Source organism: Formica exsecta, unplaced genomic scaffold (genome assembly GCF_003651465.1).
Source record: "Formica exsecta isolate Colony F162 unplaced genomic scaffold, ASM365146v1 scaffold444, whole genome shotgun sequence".
Lineage (NCBI taxonomy): Eukaryota > Metazoa > Arthropoda > Insecta > Hymenoptera > Formicidae > Formica > Formica exsecta.
In genome coordinates this window covers 818029-837838 of record NW_021851677.1, presented here as the reverse complement: position 1 = coordinate 837838, position 19810 = coordinate 818029, and the positions used below count along the sequence as shown (strand labels likewise).

General features: G+C 35.8%; 1 protein-coding gene across 6 annotated transcripts in view; it reads right to left on the bottom strand.

Moving 5' to 3' along the window:
• The window catches only part of LOC115240716, a 29655-nt gene extending 11170 nt beyond the window's left edge, over positions 1–18485 (bottom strand). For 4 of the 6 annotated variants that reach the window (XM_029816035.1, XM_029816036.1, XM_029816040.1 and 1 more), the window contains exons 1-4: positions 17819–18485; positions 15417–15624; positions 9498–9602; positions 7982–8086 (exon numbers count right to left, since the gene is read on the bottom strand). In XM_029816035.1, the coding sequence (XP_029671895.1) occupies positions 7982–8086; positions 9498–9602; positions 15417–15624; positions 17819–18037 (637 nt within the window). In that variant the 5' untranslated portion in view covers positions 18038–18485. Of the gene's footprint in view, positions 1–2622; positions 6735–6770; positions 7609–7981; positions 8087–9497; positions 9603–15416; positions 15625–17818 lie in introns of those variants that run through there. The other 2 variants (XM_029816041.1, XM_029816038.1) reach the window with 2 other exon arrangements.
• Between the last annotated feature and the right edge of the window lie 1325 nt (positions 18486–19810).

Genomic DNA, 19810 nt, shown 5'->3' with positions numbered 1-19810 from the left:
ACGGTATCGAGCGATCCCCTTTTGCGATAATTTCAGCCCAGCAGATCGATCGCCCTAAATCGACGAAATCGTGTCGGCGAAGAACGCTTTCGCCGCTCGAAGGTGGACGAGTCAGTTTTTCGTGACGGATTCGTTTTTCGAAACTGCCGATTTGCATGCACGTATTTAGGGACAGCGCGAACCGGAGAAAGTACAAAGGGAAGGCGAAGGAAAAATCCGCTTTCTTCGAGGCAGATGTCCGATCAAAATTACATCCGTTACGCGTATCTTTAATGAAAAAGTAAAAAGCACGAAAAAGAAAACGTTATCACCGTTAGACTAAACGTGTCGGATAAATTTTACGCGTCCCGTTACGATCGCGAACGATATACGCAATTAACGTTAATCGTTACCGTCACATCTCATTGCGCAATAATTGCAAGAGAACAATAATTTCATGCGAAAAGACGTTTACTCTGCCATGAACTTATAAATGAATAGAATATATGTATGATATTTACATGCACGGAGAAAATTTATTCGCTACACGCGGTAGTAGAGTATAAACGTCGTACAATTCTAAAAATAATTTGAAACCACGTAGTCCAACGACATTCTAGGAATTGTGTCAAATGGCATAGACCGAACGAGTATTTATACAAAGATTAAAGTAGAGCAACGGGGAAAGGAATTTCGAATACGTCTATAGGAAATTCTAATACGGAGATCAAAAAAAAAAAAAAAAAAAAAAAAATACATCTGGTATTGTCTCAATTATCGCGTCACGTATCGCGCGCATAATACATGTTTATATGCATAAAACTCATGTCAAGGTAGAGATCACAGATCGTGAACGATGGAATTACCAATGATAGCGATCTTGCGTATTTGAAAGTGAATTAGAAAATGAACAACGCGAAAGATAAAAATGAAATATCGCGCGACGAAAACATTTTATCGTGATTAAACCCATGTGTAATCGACACGCACTAAACAGGAATTAAACAGCGATAGATCGGAAAAAACTTCCTGATGAGACGTTGTGTCCGAGCACCATATACATATAATCAGATTGTATACAATTAAAGCTAATTACATTTTTCTACTTTCTCTAACAGTATATTTGAGCAATAATTGCTATGAAATAAATGCAAAGGAATTTGTATATAAAAGTTCCTTTATATATATATATATATATAATGTGTCGTATTTCGAAATTTGTATATAAAAATTCCTTTGCATTTATTTCATAGCAATTATTGCTCAAATATACTGTTAGAGAAAGTAGAAAAATGTAATTAGCTTTAATTGTATACAATCTGATTATATGTATATGGTGCTCGGACACAACGTCTCATCAGGAAGTTTTTTCCGATCTATCGCTGTTTAATTCCTGTTTAGTGCGTGTCGATTACACATGGGTTTAATCACGATAAAATGTTTTCGTCGCGCGATATTTCATTTTTATCTTTCGCGTTGTTCATTTTCTAATTCACTTTCAAATACGCAAGATCGCTATCATTGGTAATTCCATCGTTCACGATCTGTGATCTCTACCTTGACATGATATTATTATTATTATTATTATTATTATATAAAAAGATTTTATAGAGGATTTTATTTTTTTTATTGCCACATGCGTCATTAACTCGTAACGTTTTTTCTTCTTACACGTGATAACAATGCTAATGTGAATGTAAATACATGCAGCTACTTCGGTTGACGATATTGTTAAGTGCAGTTAAGTAACGCGTTACTTCAACTTCGATTTAATACGTAATCGGAATAAAAATATATCATATATATACGAAAAGAAGAATATAAAAATATTTAGCAATATCGATCTTTCCGAGTCAGATAAATTCTTAATGAAAAGTAAGCGATGAGGATGGACACTCGAATCAATCACAAATACTAAAAATCAATTAGGATCGGAGGAACTTCATCTCGGAACATTGGACCGATCGGTACCAATTTATGGCACCGGATGCGAACGATATTGACGCGTGCAACCTTAATTACGCATTGCGGCCGGCAGGAGCAGCGAACTCTTTGCGTAACGGTAACAATGCTTAACTTTTCGCCGTGATCGCTGATGCGAGCGGAATGCTATCTAAAATCTAGCGAGCGGAATCAATCGCGTTTTATTAATAACCGCGCCGTCTGGAAAAAAAAAAAAAAAATCGGAAATTGCGTTCTCCGAGTCCTTGCACGAATGTAAAGCAACATTCTCGAGGGAACAAATTATCCAAGATAGGGTAAGGTAGGTAGGTAGAGTTAGGTCGTCCCCTGTGAGACTCAAGGCCGCACTTTCGTGACGCTACCTAAGAATGACGGGACGAAAATAGAAGTACTTCATGGAAAACTGCATCGCGGTCCGGGTGAAAGATCGTCTGATCCTTTCGTATTTTGAGAGCGAAGGTCATTATCCTCTGCAATTAGCCCCCCCCGAGATTCGATCCTTATGAATCATAATGCACGCGGAAATAAACATGCTTTAAATTTGATTTTGAAAATTATATTAAAATTGTTATTAAATTTTTTTTTTTTTATACAAAAGGGGCTTCTTTTCCGTATTTATAAATAAATAAATAAATAAATAAATTTTGCATGGAAAATAAAGAGAATAATCAATTTTTTCGAAAAAAAAAAAAAATATAAACGTAACGTGCTTTCTATAAAATATAAAAAGATTATAAAAAAATGAAGTATAATGACAATTTAGAAGCAGTAACTTTATAGCAAAGTTGACTCTGTTCCATGGTCATGATTAATAAAATCTAATGAAAAAGAAATATACGAGTAAGATAAATTGCCAATCGTTGCTCTCGGCGATAATTCTTCGATGTTTTTCTCGCTCGTAAATGTGTTAATCCAATTCCTCGTCACCACTTCGTGGAATTCTTTCACATTTCGTATATCTCGAATATCACGAGCACGTGACGCGTTTCGTCTCTCGACGGAAGTGATAATTCGTCTTCTAGGCACGTATATGTGCGTGTACGTACGGTGATGGAAAAGAGCGGATTCGATCCGTTCGTGGCCAATTTCCTGCTTCCAGAGCGACCTAACCTAGGCACCACACCGGATTGTCGAGATCGAGTTAAGCTTCGAGATTTTCGGTAATCCAGTTTCCTTTCGAGCGCTGGAAGAACGCCCGTCGCGAGGTCATCAACGATGCTCGAGCGTCGACGATAACGCGATAACGCGGTCGAGTCGCGACGCATCTCGCGGGAGGGAATCTCGTCGCTTCGTCGCGCGCACGAGCGGGGTAAGATCTTGCAGAATCCGGATACGGGCGGCAACTACCGGAGAACGGCTTCTGTCGCGCATGCCCGACGTACCGTGCACTATGTGGACCGACGAGTGCTCTCCTCGCTACGTCAAACGTCTCTTCGCGCACCCTGGACGGGAAACGCGGCACGCAACCGTCGTCGCGCGCTTAACCTCGCGACGAGATCGGGCGTGACAAAGTCGGCGGCACGAGCGCGCGACGATGCAAACGTCGCGGCTACACGAGCGTGACTGAGCTGCACGCGGTCGTGAAGCGGCCGGCGAGCGTTCGTTTTGAAGTGTCGCGCCACGTGATTGGCGGAGCCCGTTCCTGCCTACCAGTTCGTCGAGTGCGTTGAACGTGCAAGGTGGATAGCACGAGCGAGGAAAGCTTCATTAAACGAGGATGCGCTCGTTGATCCCGGAGTTGATCGCGACCACCCTCCAACGAGCTGGCGGTGATAAGATTACGGACGTTGTTTTCGAAGCATGTAAATTGCGCGCGATATCAATCTATCGCGTGCTAAATATGAGAATCATTTTTTTACAATCCAGGATATTTAAATTCGTATGTAACATCGACTTGTTCGTACACTTTCGAAGAATCGAAAACGTGTAAAATTTGCAAAATTAAATATTCATAATTATTGTTAAAAGAACTCTGATATAAACGTAAAATTGAAAAATCATACAAAAAGATATGCGTAAATGTGTACGCATGCGGCGAGAACGGCGACATGTGTGATGTCACATGGGGAGAATTAGATCAAGGTTTACTCTGTCGTACTATGTGTTGCATTGGGGGAGGGGGGTGATCATTTTGAAAGGTATAACGTTTTTAATTATGAACTATTTCAGGTGGTCACGATTCTCTCTTTTTCTCTCTCTCTCTCGAAGAATTTCCTCATCCATCATATTTCTATTAAAAGTATTATATATCTGACATTCTGATCGATTTTTTTCTTTAGCAGCCTGATGTAATATCACATGTTACGTAATTTTATTATTAAATGCGCAATTGCTATGTAAAATGTTTGACAATGAGTCAAAACTGATTCATATTTTGTGATAGGCAATAATCCTTTCGTGCAAGATAATCGTGACTGGTAAAAGGAATGCGAATTGCGTTGTCGAATTGTTTGACGATTGATGATAAACGGGAATATTAAGTACAGGTGGGGCATCCGACATTTTCAGGAGATGATATTTCAGGATACCGTGAACGCGCTTGGAAGATATTCCTTGAGAAAGCATTGCTCTTTGCTTGGACGATCTAACGGGTAGTTGCAATCCTTAAAATGCAAAATAGCATCCGTAGTTCTCACTCACTAACAAGAGAGATATATTTTTATTTATTAATACATTATTAATAAATAATATATTATCTAACAAAAGCTAATATTTTACATTTTATTTCTCACTTAAATACTTTAGGAGAAATTTTTAAAGAGATAGATCTTATCACGTGTAACGATATTGGTACAAACGGCCTGAAATATTTTTGAATTAAATTTTTTGGAATATCTTCACGCACAACACAGTTAATGATCTTATAATACTTAGTGAATACATAGAAATATGATCAATTATGTCTATACAATTATAAAAATCTATAAATAAAACACATTAATCTTCTTGGTGAGAGAAAGATTAGAGAAAAAATGTTGGAGCGGAAGAGTAATCGAAGGCAATTATATTAAACTCAATGTACATCTTGGAATCTTGGACATATTATCTCTTATATAAATAAATATATACTCTCTAATATAAATAACATTTCTCATGCAATACAGGAAAAATCCATTATTCCTATCATTAAAGAACTCTCGAAGCTGATTTTACTTTATTACTGGAAAAAAAAATGCTGTATAAAAACCGCGGAACATCTTCGCGGTTTAATGAGTAAATGACAGGTAATCAAATAAAATCATTAACTGCATAATAAACGTATTAATATATTTGCTATGTTTAATACGTCGCAACATTAAGAAGTATGTTTGACTTCCTTGTTTCTTCAACCGATGAGAAAAGTGGCGTCTCGAATCGATCGGAGAAACAAATGGAGAAGGGGAGGAGGGATAACAACCGATACTGAATAGTACAATTAAATAACAAACCTGCAAACAACTTTCTACATCGGATGCGACGAAAGGTTGAATGGAGAAATCACTCGCAATGTCAGAAAACAAGAATGAGGGAGTTGTCGTGGGAACCGAAAAAAAAAGAAACAGAAAAGAAACTGTCGTATCATTCTCCTTCCGTCTTGTGAAGTTTCACCATTTTGCACTGTGCTCGAGGAAAAGGCGATGTATATGCAAAATATAATAAGAAAAAGAGACACGTGTGTCGCGCTAACAATGAAATCTCGCGCATACCTCCACCCCGCGATTGTGAGAGGATTCTCATTATTATCTTCGGTAATAACACGGAAAACGGTGATTAGTTGTGTAAATGGGGTGGCCTCCGATAATAATATAATTAAATCCTATGTGGGAGAGTAAGAGAGAGGCGGAATGAGAAGTTCTTATCATCATTCGATAGAGAGACGCGCGAATAAACTCGTCCCGCAATGATAAAGCAATGATAAAGATGAATGAACGAACGAAATATTATTTTTGCAGATAACTTTATGAGAGAGAGAGAGAGAGAAAGTTAATATATTAAAAAATATATAAATATTTTTTATTGGCTCCTTGGTTGCATTAAGTATTAATTATATCCTCTATGATTATTGAAATATCTGCACAAACAAGTTGAGATATTATATTTCTCTTTTTACTTGTCATTACGAGATATAAAAACAATTGAATAAATGATTAACGAAAGAGAATACGATGTATACTAAGTACTTGCTAATGAATCTAATCGATATCGGGCGTGTCTCTATTTTTATTGTGTTTTCTCTCATTTTCTGTATTATTGCTTCCGCATATTGCTTATTTTAAAATAGACCGTATCGTTAAAAGCGTATGTATTTTATATAAATCAACATAACACATTGTATACAATGAGATATACAGTCCTGATTATCTTTACAAAATAAATATAGAAATTCTATTATAATTAAAATTACACAAGAAAAATAACATAATTTACACAAATCTGTAATATCATATCCTTTCTTATTATATGTATTTTTATACACGTATTATTAATCCTGAGTTTTTTCATAATTTTATAATTTTAATTATAATAGAAAAATATATTTTGTTATGTCAATGACATTTAATAAATAGACGTATAATGTGTGAGAAGAAACGAGATGAACGAAAGGCTCAATGATGAATGATAGAGATAGGGAGAAAGGGAGATACTTTCGCGTACCAATTAATAAATAGACTGGTACATCTTAGATACCGTTCTCTCCCGTAATCGTCGATAGTCATAAGAACATCTGACCTGACTGTGCATAAATATCGACTCCTTCCGCGCAACGAGGTGTTCCGTAAAGAAACCGTAAGGTCGCAATGATCTCCCTTAAACTGCCAAGGAGAATATCAGCTTTGAGCAAAATGAAACGTCATTTAAAAAATAGATCTGTTTGTGTATATTTCGTATAATATTATGAATAAAATTCTGAATCGAATATAGTACGCCAATTTTTCTGCATTTAAGACCTTGGTATTTAAATAGAATACATACGTATTATGTCAAAAATAGAATATATTAAATGGTAAATATTCCAAAAACCCCTTTTCCACGAACAATTCTCCTCGCGGAGAAAATGAACTACGCGCATGACACAAATCAAATTTTCCCTATTAAACGTCATTTCACAGCGTACAATGCGATCGTTCGGTAATCAGATGTTATTCTTTCTACGCGGTATCTGGAGCATGTAAATGAAAATAAAATCGTGGCATTACATTTGTGTGTGTGTGTGTTTCAAGAATATAGAGAGACACGGTAATCAGTGACACGCGAGATATCTCGTCGCGACACTTGCACCCGCATCGCGTAGCGAATAATTTTTCGCTCGTGCGGGAAAATCGTGTCAAGCTATTCTTTTTTTTTCCCCATGTTTTACGAAAGAGAACTCGCGAAATCTCTCGCGCGAAATCTGTCAGTTCCGCGAATTATAATAATAGCGCCGCGCGATTTCAACACCTGGACGTACACGCATACCCGGTGATAATCCTCCACTTTTCCATCTCGTTTAGCAAGATGTATTTATTTCTTCGCGTTTCTGTGCACTTTCCACGCATCGTAGAATTGCACTCGCGCGAGCGAACAGCGATTACCATCGCACTACGCGGGTCGACGATATTTTCGATTAAGCGACTTATTGCATTAATATTGCGATCTCTACGCCGTATACGATTGATGGATCCCTTACTTCCTTCATTTCCGTTTTTCCTGTGTTACGGTATTTTTTCAATTTCTGCGCTATTACATTTTAATGGCTACGATAATACGGTGTAATTAGATTGTAATTGTGTAAGCGCATCAAATTACGAATAACGCAATTACGAATCTCAAATATTACTTTAGTATTAAAAAAAGAAATTACATTTTTGCAACGAAAGTGCATATAGACTCGGGCTTTTATATTAAAGCATTAAAAAAATTATTCTTAATTGGTACAAGATAAAATAATCGCGAATTGTATTTCCGGCCTCTCTGCTTCCCTCGAATTATTTTGATTTAAATATTATATTTTCTACATTTATACAATCTACAGAAAAAACTTCACACAAACATCGATAAATAAGTTGAAAATTACACTTACTGAAGTAGTTAAGAGTCTCCCGGATCTGATCCGGCGATAATTTCAAATCGACGTCCTCCGATCTGAGCGCAGGTGACGGAATAAACCAATCGGCGTTCTCGTACCCTATAAATAACATGCAATACGCTCCTTTTAACATCTTATCGCAATCGGCCTAATCTAAATTCTACAGAGAATCGACATGCTCCGAATTCACGCGCAACAATCTAGTTTACCCGTCCGTTGCAACGGAGATTGAAAAATGTGTTAAGCGCCTCGGTCTGCATATTATGATAGAACATAGTATACACGGGGGCAATGTATTACCTTGCTAATTAATGCGATGATCATATCCGTTCTACGAAGACGAATACCAAAAAAAAAAAAAAAAAACGCACATTGCTCGCGTGTTATAATTCGCGCGCGAGACGAACTAAATGTGCTGTAGCTAATTAGTAAATACACGCGTACATTAGGCGCGGCCCTAGAGGGGAGGCGCACCTTTTAGAGCTTCGTTTTATTGACGGAACACACGATACGGGCCACTATGATCAAATTAATGGTTAATCAATCGGCTTGTGCTATCCTTCGTCTAATGCATTAATGGAAAACGATGCGTAAATAATGATATTCTTTATGTTTTATGTATTTTATGTGTTTTTTTTTTCACTTTCTTTTTATAATATATAGGCGAATAAAATTTTTTCTGTACCTCTTTTTTATTTCTATGCTTATTTTAATTCCAACATATTTTTATACGTACATATTATTATCGCATTGGATTCATATCACGTAAAATAATTTATTTATGGTAATAAAAAAAATAACTTTTCAATAAATAATAAGTAAAATGTAACCGTTAGTAGTGCAAAGTTAACGTGCTTGAGGAAACCCTTATTTTCAGTATATGAAACCCCGGAGTTTCGTACAATGACGTTGTGAAACTTTTGTCCTATGGGTACAGTCACCGTAACAGGCTTCCTTGTTTAATTAAGATGAACGACATTCGATCGCGTACGAGTTGCACCCTTTTTAGCATATAAAGGTTTTCTTTATTCATTTAGATTTTCAATATGTACCCTTTCATATCAAATGCGTCATCATATTAGAAATGATCGATAAAATTATGTCAAGAGATGTTTTTCTCTTTGCGATAATTATACAAAATGAGTAAATATATATTTTCCTCGTCAATTTAATTGACATGAGACATTGATATAACTTGCCAAATTTATCTAATATATTCATCGATCATTATCGACATATTTATTGTAGCTACCTTTTATTGCCATGGATAAATCATGTGATATGAATTCAATGCGACAATATTTAAAAAAAGTGTGTAGATCACCACGGAAATATATATTTTCAAATAAAATGCCGGGGAGATTGATTTTTCCAATAAAACTCTTTATAACGCTATTTATATTAAGAGCAGTCTATTTTCTTCGCTCACGCTAAACGTGAATGCGTGAAATGCGTTTGACGTAATAGCTGACGTTTCAAGAGGAGAGAAAAGAAGAAACAGACAGCTCACCTTGAAATTGCGTTAAGGTATCGGCTCGAAGACGATATCTCGGTATTTGCTCCTCCAACAGACTGATTATCTCGACTTCTGGTAGCTCTTCTCCGCTGCATACATCTGTAACAATCAAGCAGCATCCACCATGACGTTACTAAGTACGAAGGCGTCAATTACGCGCGCGCTGCAAATTGCCGTTCCGCTTTAAATCGCGCGCATACTCGAGCGTACATAATTATATACATACATCATGAACGCATACACGACGTCATCTCGCGATCCGTAACGTGCATGCTAAAATTACGATGCGATGAAACGCGTACGCATCTTTTCGTCGCGTTAAGTTCACTGCGCGACCAGAACGCGAGAAATCGCGATATCACTCTCTCCGCCGTCACTCATGTTGTGCTCGAGTCAAGATGGTGACAGTGTGATTTAATAATAGCGTTGGCGTAATAGTTTATATCATACACATAAGAAGAAGCGTAATAAATAACAAGAACGAACGATTTTTTTTACATGATAGAACATTCGATAAGCATTTCGTTTTTACAGAAATAATAATATAACAGAGAAGAGTACAAAAAATTTCGTCAATTTCATACAATGTGAGCATAAGTGTGAATCTTATACTTGCCTAATTACGGTTTTATTATTTTGAATGCACGCACATAACACACAAGATACATATAACGTTGTTATAATTATATTTCCTTTATATCGTTGTATATTGTAAAGTTATTTCAACGTATAGCGCGCGTCATGTTGTACACCGCGCGCTAAAATCTTCTACCTGCGATCTGCGATGTAAGATGAGTGTGCGTGACCTGGGTGACAAAAAGTTCCTTACGGTACAGCAGAAGGAGGAGGGATTCGCGGTTAACCGCAAACGAGAGGAGCCCTTCAATGGAGAAAGAGCATAAATGCGCCAAGCGCGCATGTAGATGCACTTTGAAACTGATGCATCGAGATATATGCAGTAAACTCTAATAACAGATTCTCAAAAAAGATTTTAAATATGGTGTCTTCTAATAATAAGCGAAAATTCTTAGTGGAATGTGTTGTCATATCATGCAATCCTTTAAGTTTCAAAAAAAAAAATCAAATATCACAATTAAAGATCTTATAATTAATTTAATATTCATGTACCTCAAATTTAATTCAATAAAAATCGTGATATTTTAATTAATATGTCTAATTTTTCTTCCAAGAAAAGATATATTTTGTAAATGTAATTAAAATTTGTCGGTGAACTAAACCGCGATTATACAACATATTGCGCAGTATATACAATATCGTGAAATCGCTTTTGGATTGGCTTGGAATAGGTGAGCATTCGAGGTTCTCGGCAATAGAATTAACACTACTAACCTGACATTATACGCGATTCGAGAGATCGTCTTGGCAGTCACGGAGCGGTAAAACGTATCATAGCGACTGAAGAAAAATTTCCTCCATTTTCTCAGGAAAAACACGGAATAATCTATGCAACGCCGGCGCAATTGCTCGCAACTGCTGATACCGACTGGATCGAGAAGCGCCTCATCACTTTGCCTGAACTTTGTACTTTCGATGCGTTCGTCTCTCGTGAGATAGAGATGACCCGTGGCGGAGAAGAGCTTCGAGCCGCATAGAGTTATCGCGGTTTAACACATAATCGAGATGACGTTTCAGATTACCAGTCGCCCAACGATTGTTCGGTGAAGTCGAGCCACGCGCTCTTTTCAACAAAAAATTTCCCAGATTACATTAATGAAAGACAGTTAAGTTCGTGCAGCCGGTTCTCAACACCCTCGTTCGAATTGAATTATGGAAACTGGATCGCGCATGTAGGACTTATGTATCTGGCAGATTCATATACGGGAGTTACATGCGCATTGAGAATATGTCGAACAAGGATGTAATGGTCTTTAAAAATGCGCAAGTAAAATATTTCTCTTCTCGCGCGCCAGATTCATATAACGGATGAACTCGTGCGAGTAGATAAAGTATTCTAATATATAATTAATCGAGATTACACAAAATGTTTTACATTAGTCTTATTCGCGATTTACTAGCATCATTTATGCGATAAAATTTTATTATACGTAATATTGTCTCGCAAATTATTTGTGTAATAATCTCAAATAATTTCTTTTGCACCAATGTTTTACAGTCAATCTTGTCGATGTTTTAAAAAAAGAATCATAAAGCATAGAAATTTAAAATATAAATTTTATACCTGTTATTCCGTAATTCTCTTTTATATATTTTATGACTAGAGACCAATATTCATTAATTTAAGATCCTTGATTACGAGATTAAATCCGACCTCCTCGCTATGCAGGAAGACATTGGTCACGTGATGAAAATAGTTTGAATGCAGAGTACGTGCTGCCACATATCGGCGATCTCACGTAAGAAGATAAATCACCGACATGCACACTGCAGAAGATAATAGATATTTAATATCGTTACCAACTGCAGATCGCATCGGTAACATATAAGCGAAATATTGATAAAGAAAAAAAAATGTTTATACTTATATCGGAATTTTATGCATATAATTATGTCATATTCATATATATGATATATTTCCACAAAATTCATATTATTAACAAATCTAAAAACAGTAAATTATATGCAATACACAGGTTATATATAATACACAGGTTAAAAATAGGGTAAAATATTTTAAGAAGATTTATGCTCAAAAACAAGTTGAAAAGTCTTAATAATCATGAGCCGTTTTTCAGATATTATAAATTTCTCAAAAAAATAAAAATGTCACAAACGGCTGATTTGCGAATCCATGTTTATTAAGACTTTTCGACTTGTTTTTGGGCATACTAAATCTTAAAATATTTTACTCTTTTTTTTTAAACACCCTATATATTTATATGCAATACAAATTTTGAATACAAACACAAATCAGTTATAAATATGTAAATATATGGCATTGTATATACTTTATGTAAATGATTTTTATCATCAATTAATAATAAATTATTTAAATAATAATAATTTGCAATAAATTATTACTCATTTATATGATTAATAATTAATCGACACAAATAGTAATTAATATTTAAACCTAATCGAATCGATCAGTTATTAACTCACAAAAAAATCTCTCGTAATCAAAATAATCAGAATATACTATTTTTCATTTTTTTTTTTTTTTAAAGAATAAATCCTGGCTTTGTTTTAATTTGTTTCTCAATATTCGCATTTTATTTTTTCGCCGGCCCAACAGTGTGAAACGATTTAGTATGTTCAATTGATAACGGGAGAATTGATAATTCGCACGCAAAATTCGAATAAGAATACTACGAGCAAATATCCTACCATCTCGCCACTTGCTAAGCACAGCCTCGCGCTTCTCGAGAATGCCTTTGAGTTTCGCCGGGCCCTTGGGCCTTCTCATCTCCTTCCCGCCTAGGTACATAATCCCACGTCCGGCACGGGCCAAATTCCCCGTCCTTCTATCGTCTTCATTAAGATGTTATGCGTGTTGAATTATGCAAGCTCGAATTTGCCGTCCACGAAATTGAGGAAATTCGATCCCCGAAACTCATGAATTACGTAAAACCGAACTGGCGATGATCCATCGAGGCATTGGCGATCAAGTTTCGCGACTTTTGCGAGCTCCCAAATTGTCCGATCGAATTGAAAATCGACGTGCCAAGAGATTTGCGTAATTAGTTCCCGAGACAATGACCTCCGAGACGTTTATACGGATTGCTTAATAACTGATAGTGTATATGCTTTATGAGTGTAACGACACGAAATGTCTCGCAAAATGTATAAAGAGAGAATCTTTTTTTTTTTCTTTCCTACAAATATATGTAACTTTCCCTTACAAAATAATTCATAAAATTCCTCATCATTGCGAATTATGTAGCACGTCAGTACTCAAGTCAGTCTTTTTTTTACATAACGTAGCAAATAGGAGAAAGCGCCGTGTTTCATATTAATGTGATCGATAAATAGGAACATATGATCCAATAATCCATCGAGTGCATTTGCAATGAGTCATCTGTGTAAGTGGTTCCGTTTGTAAATTCTTTTATCCCGACAGCTGTGAAGAATTAAGTTGTGTAAGACGTGAGAGTACGCCTTATCGATGCGCAGAATTATGGCGAAATCGATGGCGTAATCGACAATATTGGTCGCGTCGCGTGCTCTATGTCCTCTAATTCACAGTGAACGACACCGGTGTCCAACAATTTTTATTTTTGGTGATTACGCGACAAAACGTAACTCCTCGCGATCTATCATCGATGGCGATCGTTCACGAACTCGGGAAACGTTCTTTTTGAGTCGCGAGCCGCCGAACAACTCCTTCGAATGGACGTGGCGATGGAGGAAAATAGCAGCGACCAGTATAGTTGGAGCTTGTCCAATTTCGATTCCCACGATCGAGTCATTTATCCAGAACAAATCTAATTAAAAAATTAAATCTTCGCATCAAAAGATAAATTTAAAAATTATATATTCATAGAACTTTTTCTACATATAATTAATCTTCAATTATTTAAAATTTTTTTTTTTAATTGGTATCTTTCTTCTCTCTCTCTCTAGATTTTCTTTAAAATAATCATATACAAAAATATATTTTAAGAATAATTATTATAATGGTTCTCTTTTGACACGTGCATAAACCAAAGGTAATAATTTATTAAGAGAAAAAAATGTTAGTTCTTAAAATATAGAAACATTTTAGATGGAACAAGCGATCGATCAGTTTAAATCTTCACTAACGTAGCAGAAACTTCGACAAGGTTGCTGGCAAACTACACGATGTCAACCAAACCTCTAAAAAAAAAAAAACGCGCGTAGTATGCATACGCCTGCATTATATAATAGACGAGAATAAACTAATATATGCCTAATAGTATAAATCTTAATTGCGCGTACGAGAGACTTTTCCGCTAACGTATCAGCTAAATCGTCAACATAAAATTTCGCACGTAATCTAAAGGTTCGAAGATATTGATTGATCGAAAAATACTATGACTCGATCAATGCAAACAAATTAATTATACTCAGATCTTCTCGAAAGTGCACAAAGCGATGACACATCTTGGCTTAGATTTTAGAAACGTTTACGAAACTAGCCCTTTGTAGGTCGCCTATTTCAAGATCTGCATTAACGTGTTCTCGATATTTTAGACGCAGATCGCGAAATATAATAATATTCATATTTGAAAGCTGTTCCGACAATTTTATTGAACGCATTTTCAGGTGTCACAATCAATACGAAGTGTATGAATATGTATTTGCAGATGTCTGCGATAACAAAAATAATTGCAACGACGATCATCATTTCTAGTCACTATGATGATTATGATGATGATGATGATGGTTACGAGTATGATGCTGACGAAGACAAAAATTCATGATGATGATGATGATGATGATGATGACTATAACGATAATGATGATGACGATCATGATGATGAGAATGGAGCGTGGCGTATTATCCGCCGGGCAGGAGTAATCATCATTTAGCTCAGGCCAATGGGAAACACCATGAGGCTTGAAACAGGTAAGCCGTAGAGCACTTTATAAAACTCCTCGTACTAGCACCGTCAAAGACAGTTTCTCCTCGTACGCTTACAACGTCAGATGTAGTAAATCCGCGCGCATACTGTTTGCCGATATACTCAAAAGATCACAAGATCAACGCGCAAATTTCTTTAAAATACTCTCGTTTACAAAAAAAATTCTCTTATCGAAAACGATAAAATTTATTTTTATTGTATTTAATAATCAATCCATTTAAAATTATAATCATACTTGCATACGTGATATCGTGATTCTTGATTGTGTAACTAATATAATCAGATACCCGGTGAAAAAAAACCAATAGAACCTTGAACACTGCCCCACAGCATCGTTCAAGCAGCACAGCTGGTACGTATATAAAAATATATATGTCTTCTATCTTACCCGTGATGGTCTCAACGTCGCGGGTACTAACGGGGATGACTAGCTTGCTCTTCGGTGACCGTAATGCCTGGAGAGTCGCCCTGGCCGTGGGTGAAACCTTTAGGGAGGCGGCGGATGGTCGGATGGGGCCTTCGGGCCGCTTTGGACCCACATCTTCCACGGTGGCCAGCTTGGACGCTGTGGCGACGAGCGATATCGCCTCGCTTTCCTGAAATTAAATATTGACTGTTTTAATCAATGTATGAGAAATCTTTCTAAAATTCGAGAGATTATTTTTGCTATTTTAATTTTTTTTTTTTTTTTTTGAAATTGCTTTTAAAAAGATTAGAAAGAGATTTCCCTATAAAATTATTTTTTTAATTTCGGAAATAAACTTTTCAATTATTCAATATATTGTGACTTAAATAAACTTCACAGCTGAATTGTATTATAGATGTATGATTTCAGAGAGCACGGAACGAAGTAAATTTTTCTTCTTGCATGTCATAGAGCTAAAATAAATGCGAATTATTTTTGAAGGGAAGATTTCGCAATTACCGAACCCCTAAATACACGTGGGAGATACACGTATTTAAATCATCGCGCTTATTTAGGCCGGTAACGCATTGGCGAACGCGTTCATTTTGCTCGTCTTCCGGTTCTACCGAGTTTATTTCAGGACACTGACTCCAGACAGCACAGTCATTTCGACTGTTCCTACAACAATATTGTCTACTATATTCGTATTCCGCGCCGTAACAAAGATCGCTTTGATTTTATCAACACAAATGCTTGAAAGATCGATACGGATTTTAAATTCAGTGTAGTCATCTTTAAACGTATAATTTTAAAAACTAAAGAGCTACAACCTTATTAAAAAAAAATGAATAGATTTAGATGTTTATTATATTTAGAATAAATAAAACAGATGATTTATTTTGTAGAAACAGTCAGAGAGACACCATAAACCTGATAATTGTCAATTTTACAACAATTCATTTCTTTTTTCTTGATAATCCGTCATCGATATCATATCAGCGCGAACGATACGGTGATAATTTTAATCGCGATTACACTGCAACTATAGTCACTAACACATATAGAATCGTATTGTTATCGACAAGAGTTGGGACGTCAGAGACGACTTTAATTATGCGACACGTGTCGTTTTGATTTACGCGGGGCACGATCAATAAAGTCTAGAGAGAAGGTAAAATACGGGCGTTACGTAAATTTGCGGAAGATATTTATGAACAAACCTCAACATCATAATGGACATGGTGCAGCTGCGCGATCGGAAGTTACCCGAGACGCATTTTGCACATTTTCTTTCTACACGTCAGTCAAGGCTCGTTAGTGTTTCGCCGTCAATTTCACTTTCCGATCTTCTTGGACGACTTTAGCTTCGCAAAGCAACGTGGCGCAAGGTTACGAGAAACAATGTTATATTCTACGCGAGAAAAACGCGAAACGTGAAAATGTCATAAGACAGATAATCGATCTGTGCCGACTCTACCCTCAATTGATGATTTCCTCCAAGATTAGCATAGACGATCGCGAAAGCTACTCACGCATACGACGTGTAAAAATAAAGCAGAAAATATTTAAAGGACACACTTTGAATATAAATATAAATACGTGCAAAATCTAATAATTCCAGTAATGAATAATAATTCTGACGGCGTAGCTAAAAGAAAGAGAATTTTGAAAGGTAAAAAAGAAGACTAAAAAGTCCGCAAACGTTGAGAGATATATTCGACAGCAAATTATTTTAAACTCTTCAATACCTATTCTCGAGAGGTGGAACGAATATTAAAATTGAGAAGCAAATTATTCACGACATATTCCCTAAGTAATGGTAAATAAAATATTTAAAGATCTCTGGTTTAACTTCGCGAAATAATCACAAGTGTATCTTTCATCTACCTCGTATGTATACCAATCGATGAGCATTGATCGTACACTGTATTTCGTACTCTAAATGAGTTCAACGTGATCAATGTTACATTACTAAATTCAGATATGAGTTAAGAAAATCTCTTCGAGATAAATGACAGCTTTCACAGAGTGGGAGAAACTGGTTCGCTTATTGTTTATTATTTCGACATATAAATGGAAATTTCATATTCATCATAATGCGTTGAGCAAAACAATTGCGATTTTTACTTAATTTAATACAGATTCTATCTGAGAATGCAAAAATGTCGAATAAAGTATTTCATATTTTAAAATCAGAAAATTTTGTTGCGGTGTGACGCAATCTGCAACAACTCGCTGACGCAACCGGTGGCAATAACAGCTTAATATACATATATATATAATTACATGTAGACGCTTCTCTTATTTAAAAAAGACATGTATCTTATTTATCGCGCCGCTATATTATTCCCCCAATTTTTAATTTACATTTTTTCGCAACTTACAAACGAGGTTGAAAAAACGGGGGACAGTGGCTGCTCCGTGGATTGATAAGCCATCATTGTCATCGTGCGCATATGTCGCGTTAAGAATCCATCGTGGGAGACATCCGACGCGACGTCTCTTTCGCATCCATTATTGCCCTGTGTCTTGTCGCGGCTTTTAAGGACGCGTCGTGCCGAATTACGACGCGCCTCCGCGAATGCAATTCCGCGCAGCAACATCTCGAGCGCGCGATCCGCAATGTCAATGCGACGGAAAAGCGCTTATCACGAAGCAAATAAAGAAGCCGCGATCTCCCTGTCAGCCTTCGGCGATAAAGAGCAGCTGCTGGTAGACCGCGCGAGGAGCTTCCAATTATACCGCTGATGTAATTTAAATATTAAAACGTCGCGCACACGAGACGCGAATCGAGACCGACGATCCGTAGAGATAAGCATGCAATTGCCGAAAGTGCGTTTCGCGATACGTATATGAATACACGAAATGAAGTGTGAAAATCCGCGAAACTTCGCAAATTCGATCCTTCGCTTGTATAACTTGATTAGATTCTGCAGGATGTGCATCGAGCCGATGCGTAAAAGCAATACGAGGTTTTTTTTTATCTCTGATTGATAACACGTGGTACAATCTTGCGTAAAAATGCTCGTTCAAAGCTCGTGCGTGTTTTGTTATACATTTTTTAAAAAAAAAAAAAAAAAAAAAAAAAAAAAAAAAAAAAAAAAAGAAGAAAGATTCATGATTATGATAAAAAATCATATATTCTAAATAACAAAATGTAAAATGCGCTTTTACATTTAATTTTATTCTACATTATTCCATAAACGAATTATTATAAATAGTTATTATTCAAATATTCATTGCTATTTATTTGAACATATGATCGCGTTATACGTATACTTCTTGAAATTCAGTAGAAATATATGTTAGACTTGCACGCTGTTTGCACGCGAATTTATATATAGTTTACAACAACGTAAATAGTCAACACAAAGAATTGCTACACATCAGAGCTATTACCCATTTTATGATCATTGATCAAAGATATTATAACCGTTAAAGTCAATGTTAAATAATTTTGTATCGGTTGATACCAGTCTCATACAGGTTTATTTTCATCCATTATTTATCGATCTATACATAAAATTTATACGTTTATTTTTTGCAAAACTCTTACATCTAATCATGTAATGTTAGAATTACAGGCTTCAGACTTTGTATGTTCTTAATTATGCACATTGTATATTGACGTAATACGTACGTTGCATAATTTTTTGATTTAGAAAAATGTATCTATGCATGAATTTTTTGTTCTTGGAGCTTATGCGAAAAACATATTTCTGGAATATATGTATAATATATTTTCCTTATCATGATTAAGATTGAAGACTAATGCTTTATTATTATGCAAGTGAATCTTATTTAGCTATATAAGGAGTCTCAAAATCAATGGACCTTTTTTTTAATAGCAGATTTTCTGGCTATCATTTGTAGACGACTTTCCTTAGCGGAAATACATCAATAATTTCCAAGTTATAAGCAATTGAAAAGGAAAGGCTTTTTGCTAAACTAAACTTTGTGTAGGATTTTTTAATAAAATTACACTCTTCAGTTAATTTCAAGCAAACGGAATTTTAATTTGAAGCTTAATAACAAAGATACATGTTGGAAAAAATTTGAAGCTTGCAAAAAATGACGACCTTTCTCGATATTTTCATTAAAGAAACATGAACTCGAAATTGGCCAGAGAATCTGCTATTAAAAGAACATCCGATGGGACACCCTATATACGCTGTACACGTGGAAAATAACATTTTTTAATAATACATGCAAAATATGTAATAGATTGGTGCAAAAAACGTCACTTAACTACAAACATAGCAATTAAGATAAAAAGAAATCAGCATTTATATATTTGTCAATCACTCGCAACACATGTATTATAATCATTCTCCTGCGTTTTCATTAAAAAAAGTCATTATAAATAAATAAATAAA